This window comes from Galleria mellonella, unplaced genomic scaffold (assembly GCF_026898425.1).
Source record: "Galleria mellonella isolate WM207_F2 unplaced genomic scaffold, CSIRO_AGI_GalMel_v1 utg264, whole genome shotgun sequence".
Lineage (NCBI taxonomy): Eukaryota > Metazoa > Arthropoda > Insecta > Lepidoptera > Pyralidae > Galleria > Galleria mellonella.
Window position 1 is genome coordinate 461,654 of NW_026442060.1, and position 27,696 is coordinate 489,349.

The following is a 27,696-nucleotide window of genomic DNA, read 5'->3' on the forward strand; positions in this document are numbered from 1 at the left end:
ACAGACGAATTGATCTTGAATCTCCTTTTTTTAAGTTCGGTTGAAAACTAATAAAATACACTGATATACGGATACCCCAATTTTTTAATGGACGAAAATGAAATGGTGTTAACACATGAAATATCACTAATGTATTTAAAATATTAAAATAAAGCAAAATACAGCTAGAACACAAATGGTGACCATTCCTTTACTATCGGTATATGCTAACGAGGCATCAGTGAAATATAATAGAATAGGTGAAAATGAAAGCTGTCTCGCTTAGCCCACCGTAACAAATTCGATAAGAATTATCCAAGATGGATTCCAGAGGGAACCGTGTGGAGATGAACCTGATATATTACTGGTGATGAAGCTGTTAGACCTCATTACATTCCTCCCAGCACATTAAATCACGTACATCCTACTTTTTTTTTATACAACTTAGAATGGCAAACAAGCTGACGGCCCACCTGATGGAAAGTGGTAATCGTCGCCTATAGACATAAGCAGTACCATGGACGTAACAGTATACTGTTTCGACAATTATACTACCATGCGTTGCTATTCCTGAGGATTTAGATTACTTCTCTGTACCCTGTAAATACACGCCATATCCCATCCTTCAAACCGAAACACAGCCATGCAAACACAACTGCTTCACGGTTGAAACACGAATGGGACAGAGGTACCCAAGCAATCGACTTTTGTACAAAGTCTCTCTCTGATCTACTACACTATCATCATCATCATCTCAATCATTATCCATCAACGGCTGAACGTAGGCCTCCCCAAAGACTACCACTCAGGACGATCCTGAGCCACCTGTATCAACTGACTCCCGTCACTCCATCTAATGAGGGGGGAAAGGGATTGTTAGTAATAGAGACTGAGAATCCCATTGCTAGCAATATACTCAACCAGGTCGACCTCCTCGCGGTTCTCCCTGGAAACTATCATGGTTAATTCCAGAGGAATTCATCATGATGGGCTAACTGGCCTGTTTTTATTCTCATCTATCACCCTTCACTGGTGCTCCGCCAGCGTATCCCGTTAACGCAGGCGGGGTACCATACCATTTTCATCCATTGGAAAAAAAAACTCCATCCAATGAGATGTAGGGTCATCCTACATTGCGTTGACCCGTACGGGGTCACCACTTAAGAACTTATAATTACTATGTATATTTTTACTATACAACGAGTATGAATGCGAATATTTATGAGAATGTTTGGATGGGTACTTCAAGCAAATAGTACTGAAGGGATTTTAATAAATTTTGGTACGCAGTTAGGTTATATCCTAACTCAGAATACAAAGTACTTTATGTACCTATTAATTCACACGGGTAAAGCCGTGGAATACAACTAGTAATGTATATACACAACTGTATACATATCTTGGAACTGAGTTCGATTTTTTGTGGACGCTTTTGTGTAATGACCAATCAAAGCCTGATTAATAGTTTAATAGTGCAATAGTCTTAGTTCACATTTACAGAACTAGTTACCAATAGCAGCAGACGTAACAACTACTCAGGGACCTATTATTGAAGACCTTGCAACTAACTGCCAATAGCTTGAGATGTTTGCTGTTGGCACACTTGGAACAACAACGTGACTTCTGTTTATATGTATACTACCTGTATCCCCCGATCTTACTTGTTTCAGTTAGGTTCAAAATATTTTTTTTATACTACTTAGAATAGCAAACAAGTTGACGGCCCACCTAATGGAAAGTGGTAACCGTCGCCTATAGATATGAGCAGTACCATGGACATAACAGAGTATACTGTTTCACCCATGATACCCCCCATGCGTTGCCATCCCTGAGAACTCAGGTGTTATTCCTCTGTACCCAGTAAATTCACGCCATATCCCACCCTTCAAACCGAAACACAGCCATGCAAACAAAACTGCTTCACGGTTGAAACACGAATGGTACAGAGGTACCCAAACAATCGACTTTTGTACAAAGTATCTGTCTGGTAAATATGATATGCTGTGTTAATTAAAAAAAAAGTATAAGTATGTGGGCTTTTATATTTTTTATATATGGTACTTAAGACTGGCAAACAAGCTCGCAGCCAATTTGATATAAAGTGGTAATTGGAATCTATAAATATAACCAACATCATGAATCATCACTATCATCATATTAGCTATTAACTGTCCACTGCTGAACATAAGCCTCTCCCTTGGGGGGTTTGCCAGTATTTACCACGCTTGGCAGGCGGAATAGCAACACGCAGTTAGACTTTGGAGATATTTTAAGAGGGACGTTGCTGCCGATCCCTACTCTCCCTTAGTCGTCTCTTACTTTTCAAATGCATTTTTCCCATCAAAATCCAAATTTGCAGTGATAGTTTAATAAGAATATTATTACAGGATTAACGTTTTAGTTCGCTAGCAGAGCACTTTTACAAATGATCAGATATATTTTAAAATTATTTAATTATTTTGAAAATTGTCAAATTGACATTGAAATAAAATGTTTCATGAAAATATATACTATTTCAAGAAAATATATTTCCTGAAACAGTATCTATATTTTACTAAAAAAAAGTTATTTCTACAACGACGAATATGACGTATGAGTATAATCTATACACTAGTCCAATAAAGAATATGTTTAAAGTCCAAAAAAAAGTATTAAATATATTCAAAAATATTGTAGATACTCTACCGATATGGGCGATATCAAAATGAGTGACCTTTCTCCCACCATTAATGTCCAGATGAACACAATATATAGATATCGAATCGGTATCTATATTACCCATGCCTAAGTATCTTAAGTCTTTGAGTCTTAAACTCATAGCCAGTGCTAGTCACTCACCATCACGTGAAGTGCAAGCTCGTTTAAAAATATTCTTTTCAAAGTGTATTGATTTGAGTCATAACACGAAAATTTACCCAGAAAATTGTGTCGCATTTCCACAACTCGAAATAGATATCGTAGCGGCATTGTAAAGCAGGCTTTTTATTTTTTATTTGAACTCGGACAATTTACCAGAGGATCCGCCGCTCAGGGATTCCAATCGTATCCGAGAGTGATTTCGGCTTTGAGTCGCGTAGTTTTTCAGGCGTTAGCAGAACGTCTGTTACGTGACGAGCCAGTCAAATGGATGGGATAATGCAGCGGTACGATTATTTTGGCCTTTTACAGCCAAGTGGTTGGTATTAGAGGTCATAGGTGGGACTATCTGTCTTCACCGCATAGATTTACCAAACATAAACAGAAATTCACATTCATGTACAAAATAAATGAATAAAATTGTTAACAATTTAAATAAAAAAAATAAACTTAAAAATTCAATTCAATTCAATCATTTATTGCTATTACATGTTGTAACAATATAGGTCTTAAGTTATTAAAAGTATAGAATCAACATGAACCCTGGAAGGGCACAGCAATCACATTAATAAATATTTCATAAAGTATATAAATAATTTTTTTACATTATATATATGTATCGTCGATTAACATAAAATAAATAAATATATAATGGAAATAGATGCATATTACATTTAACAAAATTACACGCCTCTAATATGTACATTGACGGTAAAGTTAAAATTTTATGTTTAATAAAGTATGGTTTCCCTGTTATCTATGTTAGCAATTATTCTGAGACATTGTTTTTGCAATTTAAAAAGATCAATCACGTTTGTATATATAATGGAATATGATTACCTATAGTTAGGATTTCCGCTAATGATAAATGTACGAATAGAAATATAGTCTTTTTTAAATAACTACAAAAAAATAGAATATTCTGAATTCGACGATATTATCGATATTGTATGTCACTATTAAAAATCGTTTCTGATGATTCTTTTTGTAGTCGATAGAGTGTAGTCCTATAATTATAATATAATAAAAAGGGCTAGCATATTAACTCTAGCAATTACAAATATAATTATTAAAACAATTTTAAATTCTCGAAGACATCTTACACAAAAAAAAACGGACAAATATAATTTAAGGTTGTGTTCTACACAAAAACCTGATTTTAATTTTAGCGAAATCAGTTATTTTAATTTAAAAACTAAACTATTAAAACGATTTTAATAAGATATTTATGGGATTAATCTGAAAGTTCAGAAAGAAAGAACCTTTCAGATAAAAAAAAATCAAATCGGTTTATAATAGAAAACGAATACAAACGAATTGAGCAGCTCCTCTTTTTTTAAAGTTAGTTTAAAATAAGGAACTCCTTCTTTTTGAATCCGTGTAAAAATCCTACAAACTACAAGAGTATTGGGGAAGATATACAAAATACATACATAAAAATGTATTGACGGACCAAAAAAATCCTTTTTAATTTACTTAAAAATCATGCCTATCACATTAGTAATACACCACTTATTCTTATTTTCGGAGTCGATTAAAAATAGATATTTACCATGCCCGGAGCATGGTGTTGACGTAAATTTATTCACGCAGGTTATTTGTAATAGAAATCATGAATTATTCATGAACCCCGGCTGACCCTGGCACTGGATAAAATTCAAATATGCGCTAATTAAAATCAACGTGAACATGTTATATTATGTACAGAATAAAATTATTTAGCAGCACATTATATTATCTGTGGTAGTACTACTAGTATAGTATATATTACCCAAGGCTGTAGTAAGAATATGCCCATGCTATAAAACAAACATTAAGTGATTCAAAATTCTAAAAACAACAAAAAAAAATAAATTTTGCATACTAACTCAACAGCTGAACGGGCTGTGCAAATTTTATGGCTTAAAATTTATTGCTCTTATTATACCCACGTTTATTTAATGAATATGTTTAATTTCGCTAGTAGAACAGTCCCTTCGAAGAGATTTTTTTTTATACAACTTAGAATGGCAAACAAGCTGACGGCCCACCTGATGGAAAGTGGTAACCGTCGCTCTTAACTGTCCACTGCTGAACATAAGCTTTCCCCAGAAGGGGAGTTTTGCCAGTAGTTGCCATGCTTGGCAGGCGACTTGGCGACCGCAGTTAGGCTTTAAGTAATGTTTTAAGAGAGACGCTGCTGCACATCCTTCGCCCTCCCTTAGTCATCTCTTACGACACCCATGAGAAAGGATGGGGTGACCCATTCTGTGTTGAAACTGACACGGCAGCTACTCCGTCTATTTACCTCTATTCCATTCATGTTTCTACCATTAAACAGCTGTATTTGCATAGTATAATATGCTACTTGCTTTTGTAAGTAACTAACAGCAATGATATGTTAAAAGTACTAGTATATCTGTCCATTCAACATTATTACTCAATATCACCTATCAGTCTTCGTTTATATACAACTAGTTGTTCCTTGTGGCTTCGCCTACACAGAGCTCGGTGTCTCACATTCTAATGAAAATTTTAGGACATTCCCTCTTTAATACGAAATAACATCTGAATCACTGACCTCCTTTTGAAGGAATGTTTTATCAATGAAACGAAACATTTTTACTAGAGAAATATTAGTCAAACAAAACCGGTCAAGTGCAAGTTAAACATACATGCCGAAGGTCCCGTACATAAACATATAAATATAAGATATAATATATATACCCTTTATTGCATTTCACATACGAAATAGATACCTAATAATAATTATTTTTTACTATCTATACATATAAATAAAATTGGAGTGTCTGTTTGTAATATTGAAATAACCGTTTTTAACTTTTTTTTTATACAACTTAGAATGGCAAACAAACTGACGGCCCACCTGATGGAAAGTGGTAACCGTCGCCTATAGACATGAGCAGTACCATGGACATAACAGAATATACTGTTTCGCCCATGATACCCCCATGCGTTGCCATTCCTGAAGACTCTAGTGTTATTCCTCCGTACCCAGTAAATTCACACCATATCCCACCCTTCAAACCGAAACACAGCTATGCAAACACAACTGCTTCACGGTAGAAACACGAACGGGACAGAGGTACCCAATGTATATGAATAAACATGTATATGAATATATATACGGTACATACACCAAAATAACAACAATTTATACATATTTTTATCAAAAATTCCGTATATTTTGCGGACCTAATAAACATAAAATGACTGATGAAGTGATGTTAAAATATTTCAAAATATTTTATATTTCAAAACTTCTACAAAATCTAATTATTTTCGTTTGACAATCTGACAAGCTTTTGCCGTGGTCTTAATTAATTTTGTGAAGGTTTTATTACTAAAATTCGTACTTTCTTTATGTGGTACTAACTTTTATCCACGACTTCGTCCGCGTGACCGGAATATGTTTACTGACCAGGATAAAAAGAAACCCATATCCTTCGCCGTCCCATACATTACGTGTATACCAAATATAGTAACTGGTTAAGCCGTTAAGGCGGTATAAGGTAACAAACAAATAAACTCACTTTCACATTTGGAATATTAGTAAGGATACGCTTGATCACCAAGACCAATATATACAGAAAAAATAAGTATTAACGGCCTATTTCATTACCTATATTTCTAGAACTGATATCTAGAGTATCTGGAAAATCCCACAAACGCCTACAGCTCGAGCTCACCAGGCCAAGGCACTCAGACAGGCCTTAGTCACTCATGACTAAGGATCACGAATTGATTCCGAAACTAGTCGAGCTTTTTCGATCTAATTACACGTAAGTTAAACTGTTAATAATTACGTTGAAATATTTCTAGATTCAATTAATTTAAAACAATTTCTAGAAGAAGATGATTCTTTATTCACTTGTATTTTTTGTCTGTATGTTACCGATATTACGATATCTTCACCAATTCCGAACCAATCTGAGATAGCTTCTTATTATACTCTAATTAATTTATTAAACACTAACTGTATTTCGTAACTTCGCTCGTAGTCATATCGTGACCATATAACCTTCCTCGACTAAATGCAAAAAGAATTTTTGAAATCTAACTAGTACTTCCTGAGATTATCGTATTTAAACAAAGAAACAAATTATAAATCTCAGAAAAAAAGTGAATTTATTTTTTTTTTTATATACCAATATAACTCAATATCAAACAAAATTACTCTTGTCCATTCCTGGAAAAGATCGCTCTTAGTGGTAAGGCCGCTCATTGTTTTTTCAGTGTAATATTTTCTTGTAATTATTTTTATTTATAATAAGTTTACTATTGTAATCTTATGGAGGAAACAATAACTCTTTAAAGTATCTTCTATCCACAACCAAAATAGCGCTTAATACATATAATAAGGTGTTCCAGCACTGCCAAAATCTCATGCCCAACAGTTAGACGTAAACAGTTAACATAAATATTTTTAGTCCATTTTTTTTCTATAGATAGATATTTATTTATCCCAACTAAGGCCTCGTAAATGGTATTCCTACACTAATGCGTGCAATCCACTAAGTGAATAATTGATAGTTAGTGGTGCAGTTCACGCATTCGTGGCGTTGGTCGCGGTTGGGACAAACCATAGGGATTACAGTACTCAAGGTAACATAAGATATTTTTTTAATTCTATTGTTAAAATTTTTTTAAGTACACATTATATTTTATTGTAATAACAACCGGATTAACTTACGTAGATTTTAATCGAGTTTTATTTTACTAAAGATCCCGGATGGTCCCGAAACTAGTCGTTTTTTTCGACTAAAATACATGTAAGTTAATTCGGTTGCAGGCGTCCATAGGGTTCAGTGACCGTTTATCATCAAACTATGCTTGTTTGCCATCTTTGTTATATAAAAAAAATCAGTTATTATTACATTAAAATATTTTATAATTATTAAAAAAAACTTTTACAATTTTACCATAATTTTATTTTAATTTTACCTGACCGATATTCGTCTGACATTTATTGATCACATTTATAAAAATATATGGTACTAGCGACCGGCTGATAATGTAACTCTCTATAGGTGAAAGAATTTTTAAAATTTGTTTAAGTAATTTTTAAAGTTGGTTAAGTATTGGTTAAGTTTTTAAATAAAAAAAACTTCCCTCTTTCTATTATTAGTTTAGACAAAATATGCGTTTAAATATTCTAAAATATACTATATGCTTCCAATTATAATTTATATACTGTTATGAGGTAAGACACCATTTTATGTTTAAATTACTTCGAAAAAACTAAATTTTAATTTTGTTTTGATTTGTTTATATATATAGGGATAGTCAATTTGGAACTAACGATTACCGCTTTCCATCAGGTGAGACGTTATTTCATTTATCATCCCCAGAATACATTTAATATATAAATTTGTCCCTTAGTCTTGTTTAATTAAGTTTAAAATTCATTTCACGTTTCTTAATGAAACATTTTCCAATAAATGTTACATTTTTTTAGCCAGCTTCAAAACAGAAGTTTTCAATACGAATCTATTTTTTCCATGTTTGTTACCTCATAACTCCGTCAGTTATAAAGCGATCTGGAAAAATATTTTTTATCTGAAATGATATACTTACAAATTAATTTCATAGTAATTTTAACAAAATTGGTTTACTACTTTAATTTTTAAATCAAAATATATCGTTTTGCTATATTTTTTTTTTGTTGAACTCAATCTTAAATTATGAGAAATTTCATACATACAATCATTTAAACCTCCCTTTGGGGGGAGGCTTATGTTCAGCAGTGGACAAATATGATGATGATATAAACTACTTAAACAGGAACGTTAGCTAATCACTAAAAGCACTTTTAGTTATAAAATTTATAGCTAACCACGTCCGTAAACCGGCAAATGCACGGGAAGTCTGTACGATACACCGTTTATTTTAAAGTTTTGTAAAATAGCACCTGACTGTATTAACTATAAGTCGCGAGTCGAATATACGTGTTTTATCCGGATGCTGTCTGTACATGCAGCTACTTATATTACAGAATCGGATAGTTTGTTTCCATTATCGTGAACATCCGATTTGAGAATAATGGACATATTTTTTATGCAACTTATAATTGCATGTAACTATCAGATCATCAATTAATCATTCAATCATTTGCTTTATTCATGATACTAGCTGAAAACCAGTGCTGTGCGGCTTTACACATTGCACTGGGACACTCATAGCATCAGCTGAGCCAGTTCCTTTTGCCTAATACAGTACTTGTATATTACTATATTTTCTGTTATAACTATGTGTTCTTTTGGCAATAAATATTTTCTATACTATTCTATTCTATACATATTTAAATAGCTAACTGCATGATATCATAAAATATAGTTTGGTTCGCTTTGTTCTGCTGTTATTGGGTATATAATTATTATAAAACCTAACGAAAACTAGTAATCGTGTCCTATAGACTTGAAGAGCACCATAGACATCACAAATTGTTGGGGGATCAAATAGCCTCATTACTAGCAATATACCCTGTTAGATCGACCTCCACATGGTTCCCGTGGAAACCATCGTGATTAATTCCAGTTGAATTCATCAGGATGGGCTAACTGACCTGCTTTCATCCTCATCTGTTATCTTTCACTGGTGTGCCAGTATATACCGATAGCGCAGGCGGAGTTACTATACCTTTAAAAAAAACTGAAATTCTACCGTCATACTATACTTTTTGTACGTACAGGTATATCTCGTGCCGTACAACAATGGAAACAATGTACCTATGCTTAACTCATATTAATTAGTGGCGCGGAAGCTCTGACTGCGCTCATAATCTGCAACGTTAGCATTTGTGTAGGTTCGATACCACAGATCTAGCAATACTAGAACACTACTGTAGTATATTACTTTCACGTACTGGCCACTAATAATATTGTAAGTACAGGGTTTTTTTTTATGCAACTTAGAATGGCAAACAAGCTCACGGCCCACCTGATAAAAATGGTAACCATCGCCTATAGACATGAGCAGTACCATGGACATAACAGAGTATACTGTCTCGCCCATGATACCCCCCATGCATTGCCATTTCTGAGGACTCAGATGTTATTCCTCTGTACCCTGTAAATTCACTGCCGTATCCGCACCCTTTAAACCGAGACACAGTCACGTAAACACAACTGCTTCAAGGTAGAAACACGAATGGGACAGAGGTGCTCAAGCAAACGAGTTTTGTACAAAGTCTCTTTCTAGTGCAACTGGTGACTTTCTTGTGAGCCTGTTCATTTTTACCTGATCTATGGTATCTCCAATATAACCATAATGCACTTCCACACAGTAACTATCGCTGAATAACCTACTGTTCAATAATACAGAGTTAGTACCTAGCTGATTTAGTAAATAAAACCAACTTCAATGAACACACACATACACACAAAAAAACCCTCTCTCTCACACACATATACATACTCACAAAAACACTCTCTCTCACACAGCCACACGCACACGTATACACACACGCACACATACACATACACATTCTCACATATACACATTTTTTCCTGGATCACTTTCCGCACCACCGGGTATATAATGCGGTAACTATAGGTAAATAACAACTAAACTCTTCACTATAAAAACATATGCAGGACATTAGAGAAAGACAAGATAGAGTTATCAAAACTTTACATTTTTAGATACTAACTTTCACAATGTCCTCTATGACGCATAAAAATAATCACGTAAATTTGGGAATCTTCTTCTTTTTTGAAATCCGTTGAAAATAAAATTGTAGTAGTCATACGTAATCGAATTTCTAAAATCAATTAAAAACCGATAAATATTTGGTAGTTTCCCATTGACATTATCATGATACTAAAAGTACCCTAATTGCTTACATTTTCATTTTTAAGAGATTCATTCTGATGTCTGACAAAATCTACGTTATCTGTCAATTTTCAGTATCATAGTACATACTAATATTACAAATATAAAAATAAATTTATAACTCCTTTTTTACGTACCTATATCATATTCCCGGTCACCCATATGAAGTCACGAGTACTAAAAATCATTGATGAATATTTAAAATCGAAATATATATGTATATAAATATCTAAAATCGTTTAATACTTTTTTCGAGAAAAAAAAAACTTTACGAAGTTTCGCATATTTACGATGCGATTTTTATATTAATATAAACGACAGTGGTAAGAATCGCCCTATTACGTTAGATTCATACATAGTACTTATTTTTTTCAAGTATAATAATACTCGAAAAAAATATGGACATTTCGAGTGTTACAATCTCCAAAACAGCAACAGTCAACTGATGTCTCTGACTACCATATTTAGAATTACAGTCTTACGCATATTTAACAAGGGTCTTATTTAACTTGCTTCTGTAAGTCTTTCTGATCAAAATTTACAAGTTATTTCTTAACCACTCATTATTTTATTATTATATCCGCCGTTAACTGCAGAATATAGACCTTCGTAGTTACCACGCTTAGCGAATTTAAACGAATTGACAACCAGTCAGTCAAGGTCTTCTCGATACCCGCCTGATGGTGAGAATGGGCAAGGTAGTGGCCTCGGGGCGAATCCCATTGCCCCGGCATCTTCTCCGAAGGCTCCTATCTCCGGGTCGCTGGGTTTTAAGCCGGCATACACAGGTGGTATGTGTATGTCGGCGTATAGACATCTAATATTTGATATACCTATTTATTTATTTATAACATATACATATAAGTTCAGTGACAATGTACTGTTATGGTATCATCGAGCTACTCTGAATTCATGAACTATGTATGACAAAGCCTTGACAAAAACTATAACCCTATATTGTGCCCAAACCCTGAAGGCTATAAAACCCTATTTTAAAAAAAAAAATTTAAACAGGCTTGTTTTTTAATACTTATAATAATTTTATGGTAGCTACACATTCGGAATGAAAATTAAGTGAATAACGCTGCTTCAGAAACAAGCATCAAATATTTAATTAGCTCGTGCTGAATTGGTGTACCGCTTAAATTACACTTTATACGAGTACATTATATTAAACAATAAGCAACTACTTTGAAACAATATATTGTTGAAGTTGTATTCGCAATGTTTGCGCAATTCTCAACTATGATTTCTCGTTATAATTTCTAATTATAGACAAAGATTTGTACCGTATTTAAGTACGAATCTTTGGATAACCTACCTATACGAATAATCTAAGAAAACATCTTCAAACTCTTATGAAAAATTAAACGAAAAGACGTTTAAATTGTTAAGATTTTTATTATATCTTAATATTAAGAGTATTGCTAATGGTGTACAAGTGAAGGATGATAGATGAAGATGAAATCAGCTCAGTTAGCCCATTGGTACGAATTTACCAAGAATTTCTGGGTAATTATCTACGATGGTTTCTAATGGAACAGTTTCTAAGAGGAACCCGTGGAGAGAAATCTCATAAGGTCTAATTCCTATTAATTCCCGTTACTGTCGTATACGCTGATCATATTAGAATTCAAGGTACGAGCATTTTGGGCTTTTTCCCCTATAGGAATTTTAGTCGGATATTTAAAGTTTACCGTGTTTAATATTTTTGAACTTATCTCATTTACACTTAAAAAAATAATAGCATTTAAATACTTATTACTCGAATTTATTTATTGATTAAAGCATTAATAAAATAAACTGGAGCAAAATCAAAACTTGGCACTATACAGGTCTTACAAAATATTTATTTTACAGTTATAATCAAAATATGATGATTTCCCGCCAAAAAATTCGATTATTCTATTCAATGTGACTGTTGGGAATACATTAAAAACATCCGTACATCCAAATATACAATAAAAACTGTCTTAGTAAAACTTAATACAATTATTATAGCTAAATAATATTAATTTAAGTACCCTTTTTATTCTATTTTAAAATCAGTCAAAGTACCTGCAATTTAGATAAAAAAAATTAACTCGCATTACATGAAATGTTTTCCGAAATTTCGGATCCGAACGAAATAAAAATTTGATACTAAAATTACATGATTAAAAATATTAAAAATGCTAAAATATCGTTCCTTTGAACTTTTATAGTAGGATTTATGACAAAAGAAATGTTAAGCTCCATTTACAGGGTCGATTTCGGTACGAACAAAAACACGAAATTGAGCCCGAAAATTTGAAATTTCATTTCATAGTAGACCCCCAGATGTTCTATTTATGAAAAATGTATCTACAAACTCAAACTAATTCTGCGCTGATCGTAGAAAGAGAATGCCACCACAAGTAACATACTTACCTACCAGTACATACCTAAGGTTCATACTGTCAAATAATCTACCCTTCCAAATTGCCAACAAGACACAGATAAAGAATACGCTACAAACAAAATCTAATCCTTGTAGATACACATCTGAATTACGATAACATGTTTCGTAGTCATATTGTATGATAGTTCTAGAGATTTTCTTGTTAATATATGCCTCGGAATAATGCGCGGTTTTTATAATCTCTCGAGGCTACGGGTATCTCGTACACATTTTAGAGCTAGAAAAATAATACAGTATATTCTTATTATTATAAATATATTTATTTTATTTATTTTATTGACCACATTACAAAAAAATGTCTGGTACAACTATATAGCATTCTCTCCCAACCTCAACCTTTGGCAAAACATAAATTTAATTATGCAGTGAAAAAAATTAAAAAATATTTTATTTTCTTTACGTGCACAACTATACGCAAGGTCCCAAAAATAGTCAGATATTTTCATATAAGTAAATATCTAATCTAATTAACTATTCGAATATCACAACAACAAAGGAAAATACTCATAACAAAGTACTGTAGTCCAAGAAATGAGAGTTGACCTTTGTATATTGAATTCTGAAGAAAGGGAACTGTTACTAACGGGAACTATTGGGCATTTTTGTTAATGTCTGATAATGGAATGGTAACCCCGCCTGCGCTAACAGCGTACGCTGGCGGAACATCAGTTAGAGACAATAGGTGAGAATGAAAAAGCAGATCAGTTAAGCCATCATGATGAATTCACCTGGAAATCGGCACGATGGTCTCCAGAGGGACCACGTGGAGGTCGATCCGACAGGGTATATTGCTAGCAATGGGACTAGTAGCCCACTTTACTAATAATCCTGCACACAAGCATGATAGACCAGATCTTTGAACTTCCTAAAATATGAATTGAAATAATATTTTGTATTAAAATAAACTTATTTACAAACATTTTTCAATAGTCATTTTTTATAATTCTGCGTCTTTTATTTTATAATTGCGTGATAGCTGACTCATCCGTCATACTCGTGAACGGGTGTTACTTATAGAGAATGATCTGCCGTTGTCTACTTTTTACTTCACATTGAATATAACTTATAAATAGAACATAATGTCAATTATAGTCATAGTACGCACACAAATGTAAAATTGCCTTACACATAAATAAATTTAAAAGAGTAATAGTTGAGTTTTTACGGGTTCTTTTTAACAGATAACAGCAGTCTGAACCAAGAAGTAAAATCATAAAAAATGACTATCCAAAAATGCTTATATCTAAGTTTACTACAGTAAAAATATTTCTTTCTTTTCATGTTTCTAAAAAAAGACGAAGTGCTTATAAATAAATCTATTTGAATAAAAATTAATTCTACTCTATTCTATTCAAGAGGGTAACGCCCATAACTTCAGGTAAAACATTTTAAAAATAACGCAAGATGAGAATAAATGAATACCAGTTGAATACCGGTTAGACGGCCAGATTCCTTGAAGTGAAATGAATTTTCTTGAGCTCACTTCAGCTGCATGCATAGTAGTTAGGGTGTCCAAATTATAATTAATATTATGGACAGTCCGAGTACATATTTCTATTATTACTAATTATATTATGTACATACATAATATAAATATGTATTACTGCCCACTCACTACTTTCTATGCCACTGCGTTAGGTTGACTGGAAGAAATCTCTTTTAGAGATAAGTTCGCCTTTGCTAACATTGTTATTAACTTATTGTTGTTACTGTATGTTTTAGTGCAATGAAGATATATATATATATATATATATATATATATATATATATATATATATATATATATATATATATATATATAAACAAGTGCAATTCATAAAACATTAATACAAGTTAAAATGCTATTATATTTGCTATCAAAGGACTGGCCTTGACTACTAAGCTTTTCTTAAAATTCATATATCAATTTTTTATAGACACAATGTTCAACACCTACGACATATAATATATATTATATATATATATATATATATTATATGTCGTACATATAATATATATAATTGTACAACTATGAATTTATTTGTGTTTGTTAAAACAAACATACTATTCACAAGTTTACTTCTTAAACTTTTTTGATCTAATAATTCTTAATAAAGAAACCAAAAAATTCCTACTAATACAACAATATAACAAGTAATTTTTAAAAACAGTTTTGTTTGCGTGAATTAAATAAAGAAAGAAAAATACTTATTTCAGACTTACACTTAATAATAACAAAATAATTTAATAACAAAAGTCAATAAAAAAAAGCAATAAAGTAGTGCCACTTGGCTATACCTATGCCCTTTTCGGACAATGTGTACCAAATTTTATTAAAATAAGTTTAGCCATTTAAGCATGACTGAGTAACAAACATCTAAACATCCAAACATCTTTGCAAACTTTGCCATTTATTATTCTAGCTGTATTCTGCGGTCTCTCTCACCAGAGGAAAACTTTGTACAGAAGTCGTTTGCTTGAACACCTCTGTCCCATTCGTGTTACTACCATGAAGCAGTTGTATTTGCATGGCTGTGTTTTGGTTTTAAGGGTGGGATATGGCAGTAAATTTACAGGATACAGAGAAATAATACCTGAGTGCTCAGGAATGGCAACGCATGGGGGGTATCATGGGCGAAACAGTATACTCTGTTATGTCCATGGTACTGTTCATGTCTATAGACGATGGTTACTACTTTCAATCACGTGTACCGTCAGATTATTTGCTATTCTAAGTTACATAAAAAAAAAACATGAATCAGTACATAAAGGATCCTATTTGCTAAATTAGGATATAAAAAATCCTAACTTAGCACGGATACATTTATCCATATACCAACTTGCATTTAAATCCATTTAATTTTTTATTAATAATCTCCCATGTATAAACATCGTGTAATTACAATTGTATTATATTAGTAAAATAAAATATATCACTTGTGATCCTGACATAGACTAGGCCAATCCTTTCTTTTTCATGGGTGTCGTAAGAGCCAACTAAGGGAACTTAATGGTCGAGGAGAGCAGCATCCCTCTTAAAACATCACCAAACCCTAACTACGGTTACAATCCGCTTGCCACTTCTGGCAAACCCCCTCTTTTTGGGGAGGCCTATATTCAGCAGTGAACAGTAGGCAGCTCATATGACGACGATGATGAAGAAAAAAAAATATATGTATGATCTTACACAAAATTTGGTCACATTACCGCCATAAATAATAACGAAAATATGAAGATTTACGTTCTAATACAAGAATATTGCATTGCTGTAAACATTGCAGCACAGAACAAGCAAAGCAACAATATCCTCTATATCTGAACTAACAATACAAGTCATATAATTGGCTTCCTAGAAAACACTGCACTGTGATAAACGCATACTAGATGGTAAACGCTATTAACAAACCGAATTTAATAGTATGCAAATGCATGTTTTTGAGGACTTCTAAAAAAGAACATTTTCTTAACTGCATGGGACTTTTTATGCATGGAACATGATACGCAATATTTATATCAATTATAAAAAAAATCTTTTTACAATGTATAAAATTTAGTAAATTTTATACAATATTGTAAATAAGTAAATTTTGCTTTATAATACAAAAATCTTAAATTAATTAATTATATAAATTGCTAAGACAAATAAGTAAGATTTTCCTCTGCATAACCAAATTTTCTATATTATAAAGATCTAAAATAATTCATACATACAATACTACCTGTCATTATAATTTTTTTCCTCTATCTTATTTTTGCTCTCCATACGTACGATGTACATGGTATGTACTTGTAATTATGTGTGAAATAATTGTATACATTTTTTATGCATCTTAGAATGGCAAATAAGCTGACAGCCCACCTGATGGAAAGTAATAACCGTTGCCTATAGACATGAGCAGTACTATGGACATAAGAGAGTATACAGTTTCGCCTATGATACCCCTTATGCGTCTCCATTCGTGAGGATTCAATTAATTTACAGGGTACAGAGGAATACATGCACATGTATGACTGTAACTACTAATAAACTGTCACTTTTCTCATATTGGGTTTGCTGGAAGAAATCTCTATTGGAGATAAGCTCGCCCTTGTGCACTATTATGTTTGTTTTTACATTTCAATAACCTTTTGTGTACAATAAAGAATAAAGAATAACTCCTCTGTACCCTGTAAATTCACTGGCATAAGCTTTAGTTTGCATGGCTGTGTTTTGTTTTAAAAGGTAGGCCCTTTAAAACGAAACACAGCCATGCAAACACAACTGCTTCATAGTAACTGCACAGAAACACGAATAGGACAGAGGTGTCCAAGCAAACGACTTTTGTACAAAGTCTCCCTCTAGTAAATTATATAAAATATATAAATAAATATAGACAAACCGTGTTTTTATATAGTACCGAGTATTACAGTGTAATTTAATATTCATAATACAGAAGCAAATGAATTTATAGTTCATTAATAATTTCAAACAATTCCAAAGTTTTCCAAGAGCTAATATTATCCTTCTAAACAGAAAGAGCAAACAACATTTACAATAATCATATTTAAGTTTACATTTCAATAAAACCAGATTAACGCCGAATGATCAATTTCATTATTTTAAAACTATTAGTATTCCGTTTAGAAAGAATATATTTTTTAAAAGTTTTATTTAAGTATAAGTGAATTTTTATATCCTGTAAAATGTTATATCACTGTTTTGTTGTTTTCATATTTAATTATGTTAAACATAGATATCATCATCATCATCATCACATCAACTGTTCCCTGTCCACTGTTGAACATAGGCCTCTCACATAAAAGCAATTTCGCCAGTAGTTGCCACGCTAGACGGGTTCTCAACCGCAGTTAGGCTTGGGTGATGTTTTAAAAAAGACAACTGTCCAACCCTGTACCAATAAGTTTCCTTAGTTATTTCTTACGACACCCACGGTATAGAAAGGGGCCTATTCTATGCTTGGTCTACAACATAGGTTACAGAGGTATTTTGTATTTAAATTAAAATAAAAAAAATGCATTTGTTATAATTGTTATATTATTTAAATTGAACATTAATATCAATTACTTTTTAAATGTTTTTAAATTTATTTTGATCATAAAGTTTCATGCGTAGTGTAGAGACAAACATTCCACTTGTGGACACATACAATTTGTAAAGTTTTTGCAAATAAATGATCGATTGACATTAAATTAATAAAAGCATTAAATTAATAACATTGTCGCAAACCATTTAGGTACTGGCATTTAACAAAGTATAGGTATATGCCTATGCTACTGGTTAAAAACTTTTACATGTGAGAAAAATTATATCTGTTCTAATCAAAAATATGTGTATTATGTTTATAACTTTCTACCACCCCACCCAAATAGGCATTAATAACGAAACTTTGGCATTTAAAAGGGAGAATTTTATGCAGCTTCTTGAAGAAGGTTGCCAACGTCAGGTCAGACGTCCATACCTGCAACATCAGAGGTTGCCGGCGTTTGCTACCTTTGTGGTATAAAAAACTGCTGAAGTTTCTATTCAATCAATTTCTTGATTTATAAAATAAAAAAAAATTGTTTCGAAAAAAGCAGCAGCTAACTTTCTTACGCGGTTTTCTTAGTTGAAATTGCATTCCAAATGGGTGGCATTATTATAAAAAATGATTATTCAAAAATTTTACTATATTTGATTAAATATGTTTAATTCTTTCTTTTTTCTATGTTTAAAATTACAAAAAGATAAAAAATTAGACTGTATATGAAGTCAGATTATATTTTTTTTGCTGACCCTGTTCTGCTCAAACATAAAGAAAAGTATTTTATGTTTACTGATCGGAATAAAAAGTACCCTATGTCCTTCTCCATCTTCAATTTTAAGTGAATGATTAAGCCGTTAAGGCACTAAGTAACAAACAAACTTTCACAATTATAATATTATTAAGGCCAGTATTATTAAATTGTGTTTCACAAAAAAAACCGACTTCAAAACCAGTTATTTTGATTTAAAAACTAAACTATGATTTTGATAAAATTTCTATGAGATCAATCTGTAAATACACCTTTAAATAAAAAAAGAAGCTTCCAAATTGTTTACAACTAACGGAGTTATGATGTAATAAACATAAAAAAACATACAAACGAATCAAGAACCCCCGTCTCTCCAAAATCGGTTGATGATTACAAAACACACAAAAACCAATACCAGTGGGAGACTCTGCACAAAAGTCGATTGCTTGGGTACCTCTGTCCCATTCGTGTTTCAACCATGAAGCAGTTGTTTGCATGGCTGTATTTCGGTTTGGATATGACGTGAATTTACTGGGTACAGAGGAATAACATCTGTGGCGTGAATTTACTGGGTACAGAGAAATAACATCTGAGTCCTCAGGAATGGCAACGCATGGGGGGTATCATGGGCGAAATAGTATACTCTGTTATGTCCATGGTACTGCTCATATCTATAGGCTACGATTACCACTTTCCATCAGGTGGACCGTCAGCTTATTTGCCATTCTAAGTTGTATATAAAAAAAAAGACCAAATTTACTGATATTTTGAATTGTTTTAAATCTTGTCAGCCCACACACATTCAACATTATCATCATTTCTGCCATTACCTGTCCACTGCTAAACATAGGCCTCCTCTTCCCACGCACATTGCAATGAAAATAATCGACTTTTTTTTATAGAATGCATCCGCCAACGGAACTGATGCTACTCCTGTTCGTGACGCTAGTGTGCGGTTGCAGTGCTCATGCGCGCACCTTCACCCGTTGCCAGCTGTCCAGGGAGTTACTCAGATACAATTTCCCAAGGAGTTTGATACCTAACTGTGAGTATAATCTGTAGACTGTGTGTTTATGTATGTGGGTGTATGGGTATGTATAAATGTGTGTGTTTGTGTATTTAGAAATTATTAGTAATAAAGTCTAGCGACAAGCAATATACCCTGTGAGATCGACTTTCACATGATCTTTCAAGAAGCCATCGTAGTTTAACCTGATGAATTCATTATGATAGATCAATTGGCTTGGTTTCACTTATTATAATTCACTGTAGCCCCGCTAACATATACCGATAACGATGGCGAGATATCATTCAATTATTACCCATTAAAAAAAACAGTTTCATGTAAACGCACCATAGACAAGTCTTACTTACATGCAAGAAAAACATTATCCCCCTTTCTTTGGAATTTAGGTAAATTATGAGCTATTTTAATATCATAAAAAATCAAAATGTTTATTTGGGATCCTTAGCTTAATTTACAGTTTTCTTTTTAGGATCGATAATAACTGCATTAGTCACAAAGAGACTGTGTCGCAGCTATTAACGCCCGCTCCATAACATGGGGTACAAAATTTAAATAACAATAATACAGGAGAAAATTAATAAAACTACTAAAAATAAAACTCATCAAAAGATTTTGTGTGTGTGTGTGTGTGTGTGTGTGTGTGTGTGTGTGTGTGTGTGTGTGTGTGCGTGCGTGCGTGCGTGCGTGCGTGCGTGCGTGCGTGCGTGTGCGTATATGTGTATGTCATGAATCATTCACATTCGCCATTTCCGTAGAGATCATTGCTATAGGGATAACACTTTGTTAACCTCCACTAGAGTTGGTAGAGATGTTAATATAAATGTGCTCTTATTTTAAAGCCTGATTTACATTGTGAAAAATTTCGCCATGTAATACTTCAAGAACTAACTAACTGCAATACAGGGTACAGAAGCATAACACCTTAGTCCTCGAGAATGGCAACGCATGAAGAATATCATGGGCAACGCAGTATACTCTGTTATGTCCATAGTAGTGTTTATATCTATAGGCGATAGTTATCACTTTCCATCAGATGAGCCGTCAGTTTGTTTGCTATTTTTAGTTGCAAAAAAACGAGTTCGATAATTCTCATTCTTAAATACTATAGTATATTACCGTTAAAACTATGGCCACATCAGCATTGAAAGTTTTCCCAACGCTAGTTTGTACGATGCTTTTTTGTGAATAAAAATGGAGTAGTAACACTGACTACGAATGAACTCATCATAGAATGGACCACCCTTCCTTATCCCGTTGGTGTCGTAAGAGGCAACTAAGAGAATTTAAACATTGAGGGATGAACAGAAACTTCTTTCTTAAAACACCACCAAAGCCTAACTACGGTTTCCAATTCGCCCGCCTAACACGACAAGTATTGGTAAAACCCTCTCTTGGGAGAAGGCCTATGTTCAAATGTGAATAGTTAACAACTGATATAATGATGGTGACAGAAAAAGAGGATAAAGGAGAAACAAGTTACACTTTATGTACTGCGCATACGTTTGGATAAAAGTAACATTATCATACATAAAAGCAATTTTTTTTGATGGGTGAAAATGGTATGGTAACCCCGCCTGCGCTATCGGGATACGCTGGCGGAGCACCAGTGAAGGGTGATAGATGAGAATGAAAACAGGCCAGTTAGCCTATCATGATGAATTCATCAGGAATTAACCATAATAGTTGCCAGGGGGAACCGCGAGGAGGTCGACCTGGTTGGGTATATTGCTAGCAATGGGATTCTCAGTCTCCATTACTAACAATCCCTTTCCCCCCATAAAAGCAATTAGCATAAATGTAGAAAACTGCCTTACTGCTGAAAGCAATAAGGCTTATCAACTAACCTTAATGTTATACTCTATTACTTAAGTAGAGGTTTTCACGTGAAAATACCAATGAAATTAATCTCATAAGACAAATTTTATACGACTAGATGGCATACAATTAAATATACTTCATATCGTTGGTTTCATGCCACTATATACATTACAGAACATAAGTTTAGTTTCTTATTGTTATGAAAGTAATCGTATGAAATTACTGAAGAATAAAATAAGCCACTTGTTTCATGCCACTATTTACATACCACTAGTTTTATGCCATTAGTTTCATACCCCTAATTTAATATCACTAGTTACGTAATGTAAATTCGGCTTACAGCTGTATGTACTATACGTCGTGCATTAACGCTGCCTCTCTCTAATCAACGAAGCAAGTCGACTTCAGTTCTCTCTTGAGATTCCACAGCAACGTTAATATTGTATATACATTATAGGCGCTTTCAGTCAGACAGAACTTATAAGTAGATATTAGATAACATTCTATATTCTGTGCACTATATACTTTATCATTATTACTATATTCCGTGGCACAGTTGTAAGCACCTTGCTTAGCGTAAATTAGGTCCTGGATTTGATTTCCTGTCGAACCAATTTAATCGACTTTTCTGAATGGGGATCTGAGTGTTCTAGGTTATAACGGCAGACATTTGATACCTGGGTCCTTAAAACATAGGTATTCTAAGACTTGAGGGCCCCACGATTAGTGTGATTATTTGACAGATCATCATCATCATCACCATTTCAGCCATTAACGTTTAACATATATATATAATTATTTCAGTATGTTGCTATAATTGTCACATATTTTTCACCACATCTGCCCTTCATACGCTTTCTGTTTTTACCTAATAGTTAGCTGGCAGAGAATGCTATATGGCATTAAGCTCGCCACTTGTACAAAGTTTTATTCTGCAATAAAGAATAAAAATAAATAAATATTATATTAAAATTATGTTTAAATGTTACAAAGCCAATTTACGTTGTAACTTTTATATATTTTAATTGTAAGAATAATGGAATTAACTTACATATATTTTTTGATTGGAATTAAGATCGCACAAGTTTCATAGCCACTTGTGGTTAAGATTCCCATATGCTCGCGAACTATTGTCGAACAAATATACTTAAGTCACAGTTATTTTTACAATCAAAGTATATCTAATAAAAATAATAAATAATTCTTTAATTAAAGCAAAAAGTTTATTGAATACACGGGCTCATAGTAATATACATATATAGATAGATACTCTTTATTGTTTCCTCCAAAAAATTAGAATAGTAAACTTTTTATTTATACAAGAAATATACGAGTATATACTTGGCATGTAGTTATTTGTTTTTTATTAAAGACGTTTCCTTCAGTTTTTTATGTGTGGTTACGAAATTTTTATCACAAACAATTACACAAGTTTTTTGTCTTGAAAATACTTTATACCCAACATCGTAAAATCTAAGCAATGCTTAATATTTATAATATGAAACGTTTTATATGTAAAATTATAGTCAAATGAATTTAACATTCAGACAATAGGATCAATATATAAACTGCACTTACTGTTTATAATAGGTACTATATCTACTACGCCACAGACTATACCATGCTATTTCACTTCGACGTTAATTAATCTGTAGACTGTCAATATTACTATCTGGATATTGAGGTAGAAAATACCAGATTCCTTACAGATATTATAAACTAGATTTTACGCGCAACTTTGTCCGCGTATCAGAGATATGTCACTGACTGGAATGAAAGTAGCCTACCATATATTCTTCTCCATCCCAAAAACTATATACTTTATATATAAAATTTAATAACTATTGGTTTAGCCGTAAATACACGAAGAAAAAAATTTCTTTTTTGCTGCTAATGATATCAGCCGTTACTGTCCACTGCTGAACATAGGCACACAACAGAACTAATGCTAATGGTTTGATAACCCTGCCTGAGGTTAGTTGACTCATTGTGGCGAATTTGTCAAGAATTAACCACGTTTCTAGGGGAGACCACGTGGAGGTCGAACTAGAAGAGAAATTTGGCTTCTAGATCCTATTACCTATATCCCTTTTATAGGTATTCATTCCATTAAAAGTTAACTGTCCACTGCTAGATATATGTCTCCCCAATACATTTCCAACAATAAGACATTATTAGTTTAATATAATAAACTAATATAATACTTAACAGCCCGACTGTACGTGTTTGTAAGTTGTACATCAAAGTGAATACGGCGCTTGACACCGACACGCCCTGGCCATGTTCAGATGATACACTTGTGATATTCCTCAACTATATCCTACATCCTATAGAGTGAGGTAATAACATAACAATACCATATATACTGGTAATAAACTTTAATACATTATTATTAATCAGCCGTTAACTGTCCACTGCTGAACTGCTGCTAAGCCTTCCCTATAAGGAGCGATTTGCCAGTAATCGCCACGCTTAGAAGGCGAGTTGGCAACCGCAGTTAGACTTTTGGTGCTATTTTAAGAAGGACACTTTTGCTCATTCCTCAAATTTTAAGTTCCCTTAATTGCCTCTTCGACACTCGCTGGAAAGGAAAGGGCGGTCCATTCTATGCCAAGACCACACAGGTACTGGCAGAATGTCATTTCAGTAAATACTCTCTTATGATTTCTATCTTAGACTAGCGACCAGCCCTGGCTTCGCACGGGTGCACATTACATCACATCACATTAAAACCTCTAAAATTATCAATGTTTCTCTACTATATTATGTATATATTATACATATAAACCCTTCTCTTGTATCACTTTACCTATTAAAAAAATCACATCAAAATCCGTTCCGTAGTTTTAAAGATCTAAGCATACATATGGACAGACAGAAAGAAGGCGACTTTGTTTTATACTATGTAATGATAAGCTCGCTTTTGTACATCACGTTTAAAATTAATCATTGTTAACATTATGTTTGTTTACAATAAAGAATATTCTATATTTATTTACTTACTAGCTTTTTGCCCGCTACTTCACACGCATAATTTCAGAAGTAGGAAAATTGATCAGCTAGTCCACTTTTTTATGGCGCATCAAAATATAACATATACCAGATTTTAAGTTATATCTTCGTAAACATAACTGGAAAAACCGCATCTAAATTGGTGCAATATTTTTGCGTAATGCCGAAACATACATATAGACAAACAAAATTTCTAAAAATTATTGTTTTGTCCCCTATTGTACCCCTCATATTAATTTTTCTTAAATATCTCCTACATACAGATATCGCGTAGTTACAATTCTATTATATTAATAAGATTTATTTTACACTTTATTGCGCCAGTCATAAAAATAAATAAAGTAAAAGGTCAATACAAAGTGATATAAAAGGCGGCCTTATTGCTAAGTAATTTCTTTCAGACAACTTTGGGTTAAAGACATTAAATCAACCCAAAAGAGAATGTTGTACTCAACGGTTGTTCATACTATGCCGACTCAGCAAATATTTTTTCGAACTACCTTTGAAGGATCCGAGGTTATATGATAAAGGGAAAATGCCGTTTTTGTAATAGTGCCCTTCTGGTCCTTTTATAACTCATGACAAATTAGAACAAAAGATATTTCTTCAAGATTCGCCGATTAGCGTAAGGTAAAACAGCACGATTTAGTTCTGAGTTGTATTAATTTGAATTAATTCAGATTAAAACACGACCCCGCCTTATACAGTGTCAATTAGAAGCGGCTCTAACAATTTTAAACTTAAATGAAAGGGGATCTGAAAATGTTTTGTCATCTGAGCGATGTCCCTTTTTATGCAAATAGGAGATTCTCGGAGTGAAGTTCCCGGTGAATGCTTATTAAGGTCGCGGCGAACAATTCATTTGCCTTTCGTCGGTTTCCGCGGCTCCTTAATGTTATTATTTGAATTAAGAATTTCAAATGGGTGAATTTAATTTCGTAAAACAACTGGCCAGTTTTATAGCTACTTTTTAAAATAACTGCGCCACAGATTCCAGAGGATTTGCATTTTGACAAATACTTTTTAAGAAAAATAAAATATGTTTTCGTAACCTTTTTTTAGTGTTATTGCGTATACAGGGTTAGTTGTAATGGCAATTTCAAGACGAAACACGGTGATACTGCTAATGGAACTGAATAATTTCACTCCGTAAAAAGAATAGACGAAATATCAAAACATATTTTTATAGACATACAAACTACACGATCACGTGATCATTGGTATAAAAATTTCAAAAAATATATGTAGATTACGACTATGATTCATAAACATATTTTTGCTATACCCGTTATAAATAAGCTTCTACAAATGACTCTTACTTTATTCTTACTCTTTCTAATTTGCAAATACAATTTGATGTGAATATTCATTAAATCAGTATTAGATACCAGTCCGATTTGTCTAATAAATTTTATATATTCATTCCAAAGTTCCGTTCATTTCTTTTCTCATCTATTATGCAAACAAGAAATACTTAATCATCATCATCATTATCATTATCATATCATTATTTGTCCATTGCTGAACATAAGCGTCCCCATAGACTGCTATAAAGAACAGTCCTGAGCCATCTACATCTACTGATATGATTTGAGGTCGTTACTTCAGGAAGTGAGGGGGTCGTTTTTCACTGTATTTGCCCGTACGGGATCACCACTCAAGTCTTTCTTCCCCATCGGTCGTCGATTATTCGAGCTATGTGATCAGCCTATTGTAACTTTAACTTGCTTAACCTTCAGGCTCTGTCGGTTAATTTGATCTTTTGCGCATGTCCTCATTTCAAAGAAATACTTGCATTATTATATTTATATGTCATTTTCCAGGGGTATGTCTAATCGAGCACGCAAGTGGCAGAACTACAGAGAAAGTCACCAATCACAACAACTCATACACCAGTTATGGACTATTTCAGGTGATCATATATTATTATAATTTTTTAACATTAAGAAGTTAAAATGTTTAAAATTTCATGATAAGATCCATCGAAGAAAAGATAATAATAATTATCAGATAATATTTATCAGATGAAACTGCAATTAGTGAAGTCGAAACATTATTTAGTAAAAAAACATGACCTATGTTGATAGACAAAAAATAAAATACCATATAACACTAACACGGCGCATCCAACTGTCCAGTTACTATTGGAGTCTCAACATGTTTTACATTGTATATTTCGAGTCAGATAATTTATGAAAAGATACCCTTGCCTAACCGTAAATTGATAAGAGATTATAATGAATCATTAATTCATTCCTATTTAAGAGCTGCGCTCTTGTGGGTGAAACTCTTACCACTCATAGTGATTCAAGTTCTTCACTTCTTGATACGACACGACACCAATTTTATCCGTGATCTACTTAAAATAACCAAAGGTCTGCCCCTTCCTTCAATCGAACATTTTATTATAATGTTTGTTTTTTTTATATTACTGAGATGGCAAACAAGCATACGGCCCACCTGATGGTAAGTGGTTACCGTAGCCTATGAAAACCTGCAATACCAGAGGTATTACGCGTGCGTTGCCGACCCTGAAGAAACCTCTTTACCCCCCCTTTTAATATCAAGTGTACCAACATTTTCTCCTTTATGTCTTAAATTATCTGATTATAATGACATGTCTGTGTGGTCCCGGCATAGAATAGGCCATTCCTTCCTTTCGCGAAGGTGTCGCTTAAGACACCCTCGCCTCTTAAGACGTCTAAGAAAGGACGAGAAATGGACAGCAGCATCCCTCTTAAAACATCTCAACAAAGCCTAACTGCGGTTACAAATCTGCCTGCCGTAGCAACTACTGGCAAAACCCTCCTAAGGGATGACCTATGTTCAGCAGTAAACAGATAAGGGCTAATATAATGATGATAATTAATGATATATCACAATAAATACATAACAAAAACCCAGTATAGTAAGTAGTTGATCTACCGTTCATACGATACAAAAGGGTAGTATGGAGAAACGTCTCAAGTCGGGGCTTTAT

General features: G+C 33.1%; 2 protein-coding genes across 2 annotated transcripts in view; one reads left to right on the forward strand and one right to left on the reverse strand.

Moving 5' to 3' along the window:
- LOC113509430 (uncharacterized) overlaps positions 1 to 27,696 on the reverse strand; it is a 142,581-nt gene that overhangs the window by 56,675 nt on the left and 58,210 nt on the right. The window lies entirely within an intron of this gene.
- LOC113509431 (lysozyme-like) overlaps positions 7,362 to 27,696 on the forward strand; it is a 39,964-nt gene continuing 19,629 nt past the window's right edge. The window contains exons 1-3 of the mRNA XM_026892774.3: positions 7,362 to 7,440; positions 19,762 to 19,904; positions 26,540 to 26,628. Of these exons, the coding sequence (XP_026748575.1) occupies positions 19,763 to 19,904; positions 26,540 to 26,628 (231 nt within the window). The 5' untranslated portion in view covers positions 7,362 to 7,440; position 19,762. The remainder of the gene's footprint in view (positions 7,441 to 19,761; positions 19,905 to 26,539; positions 26,629 to 27,696) is intronic.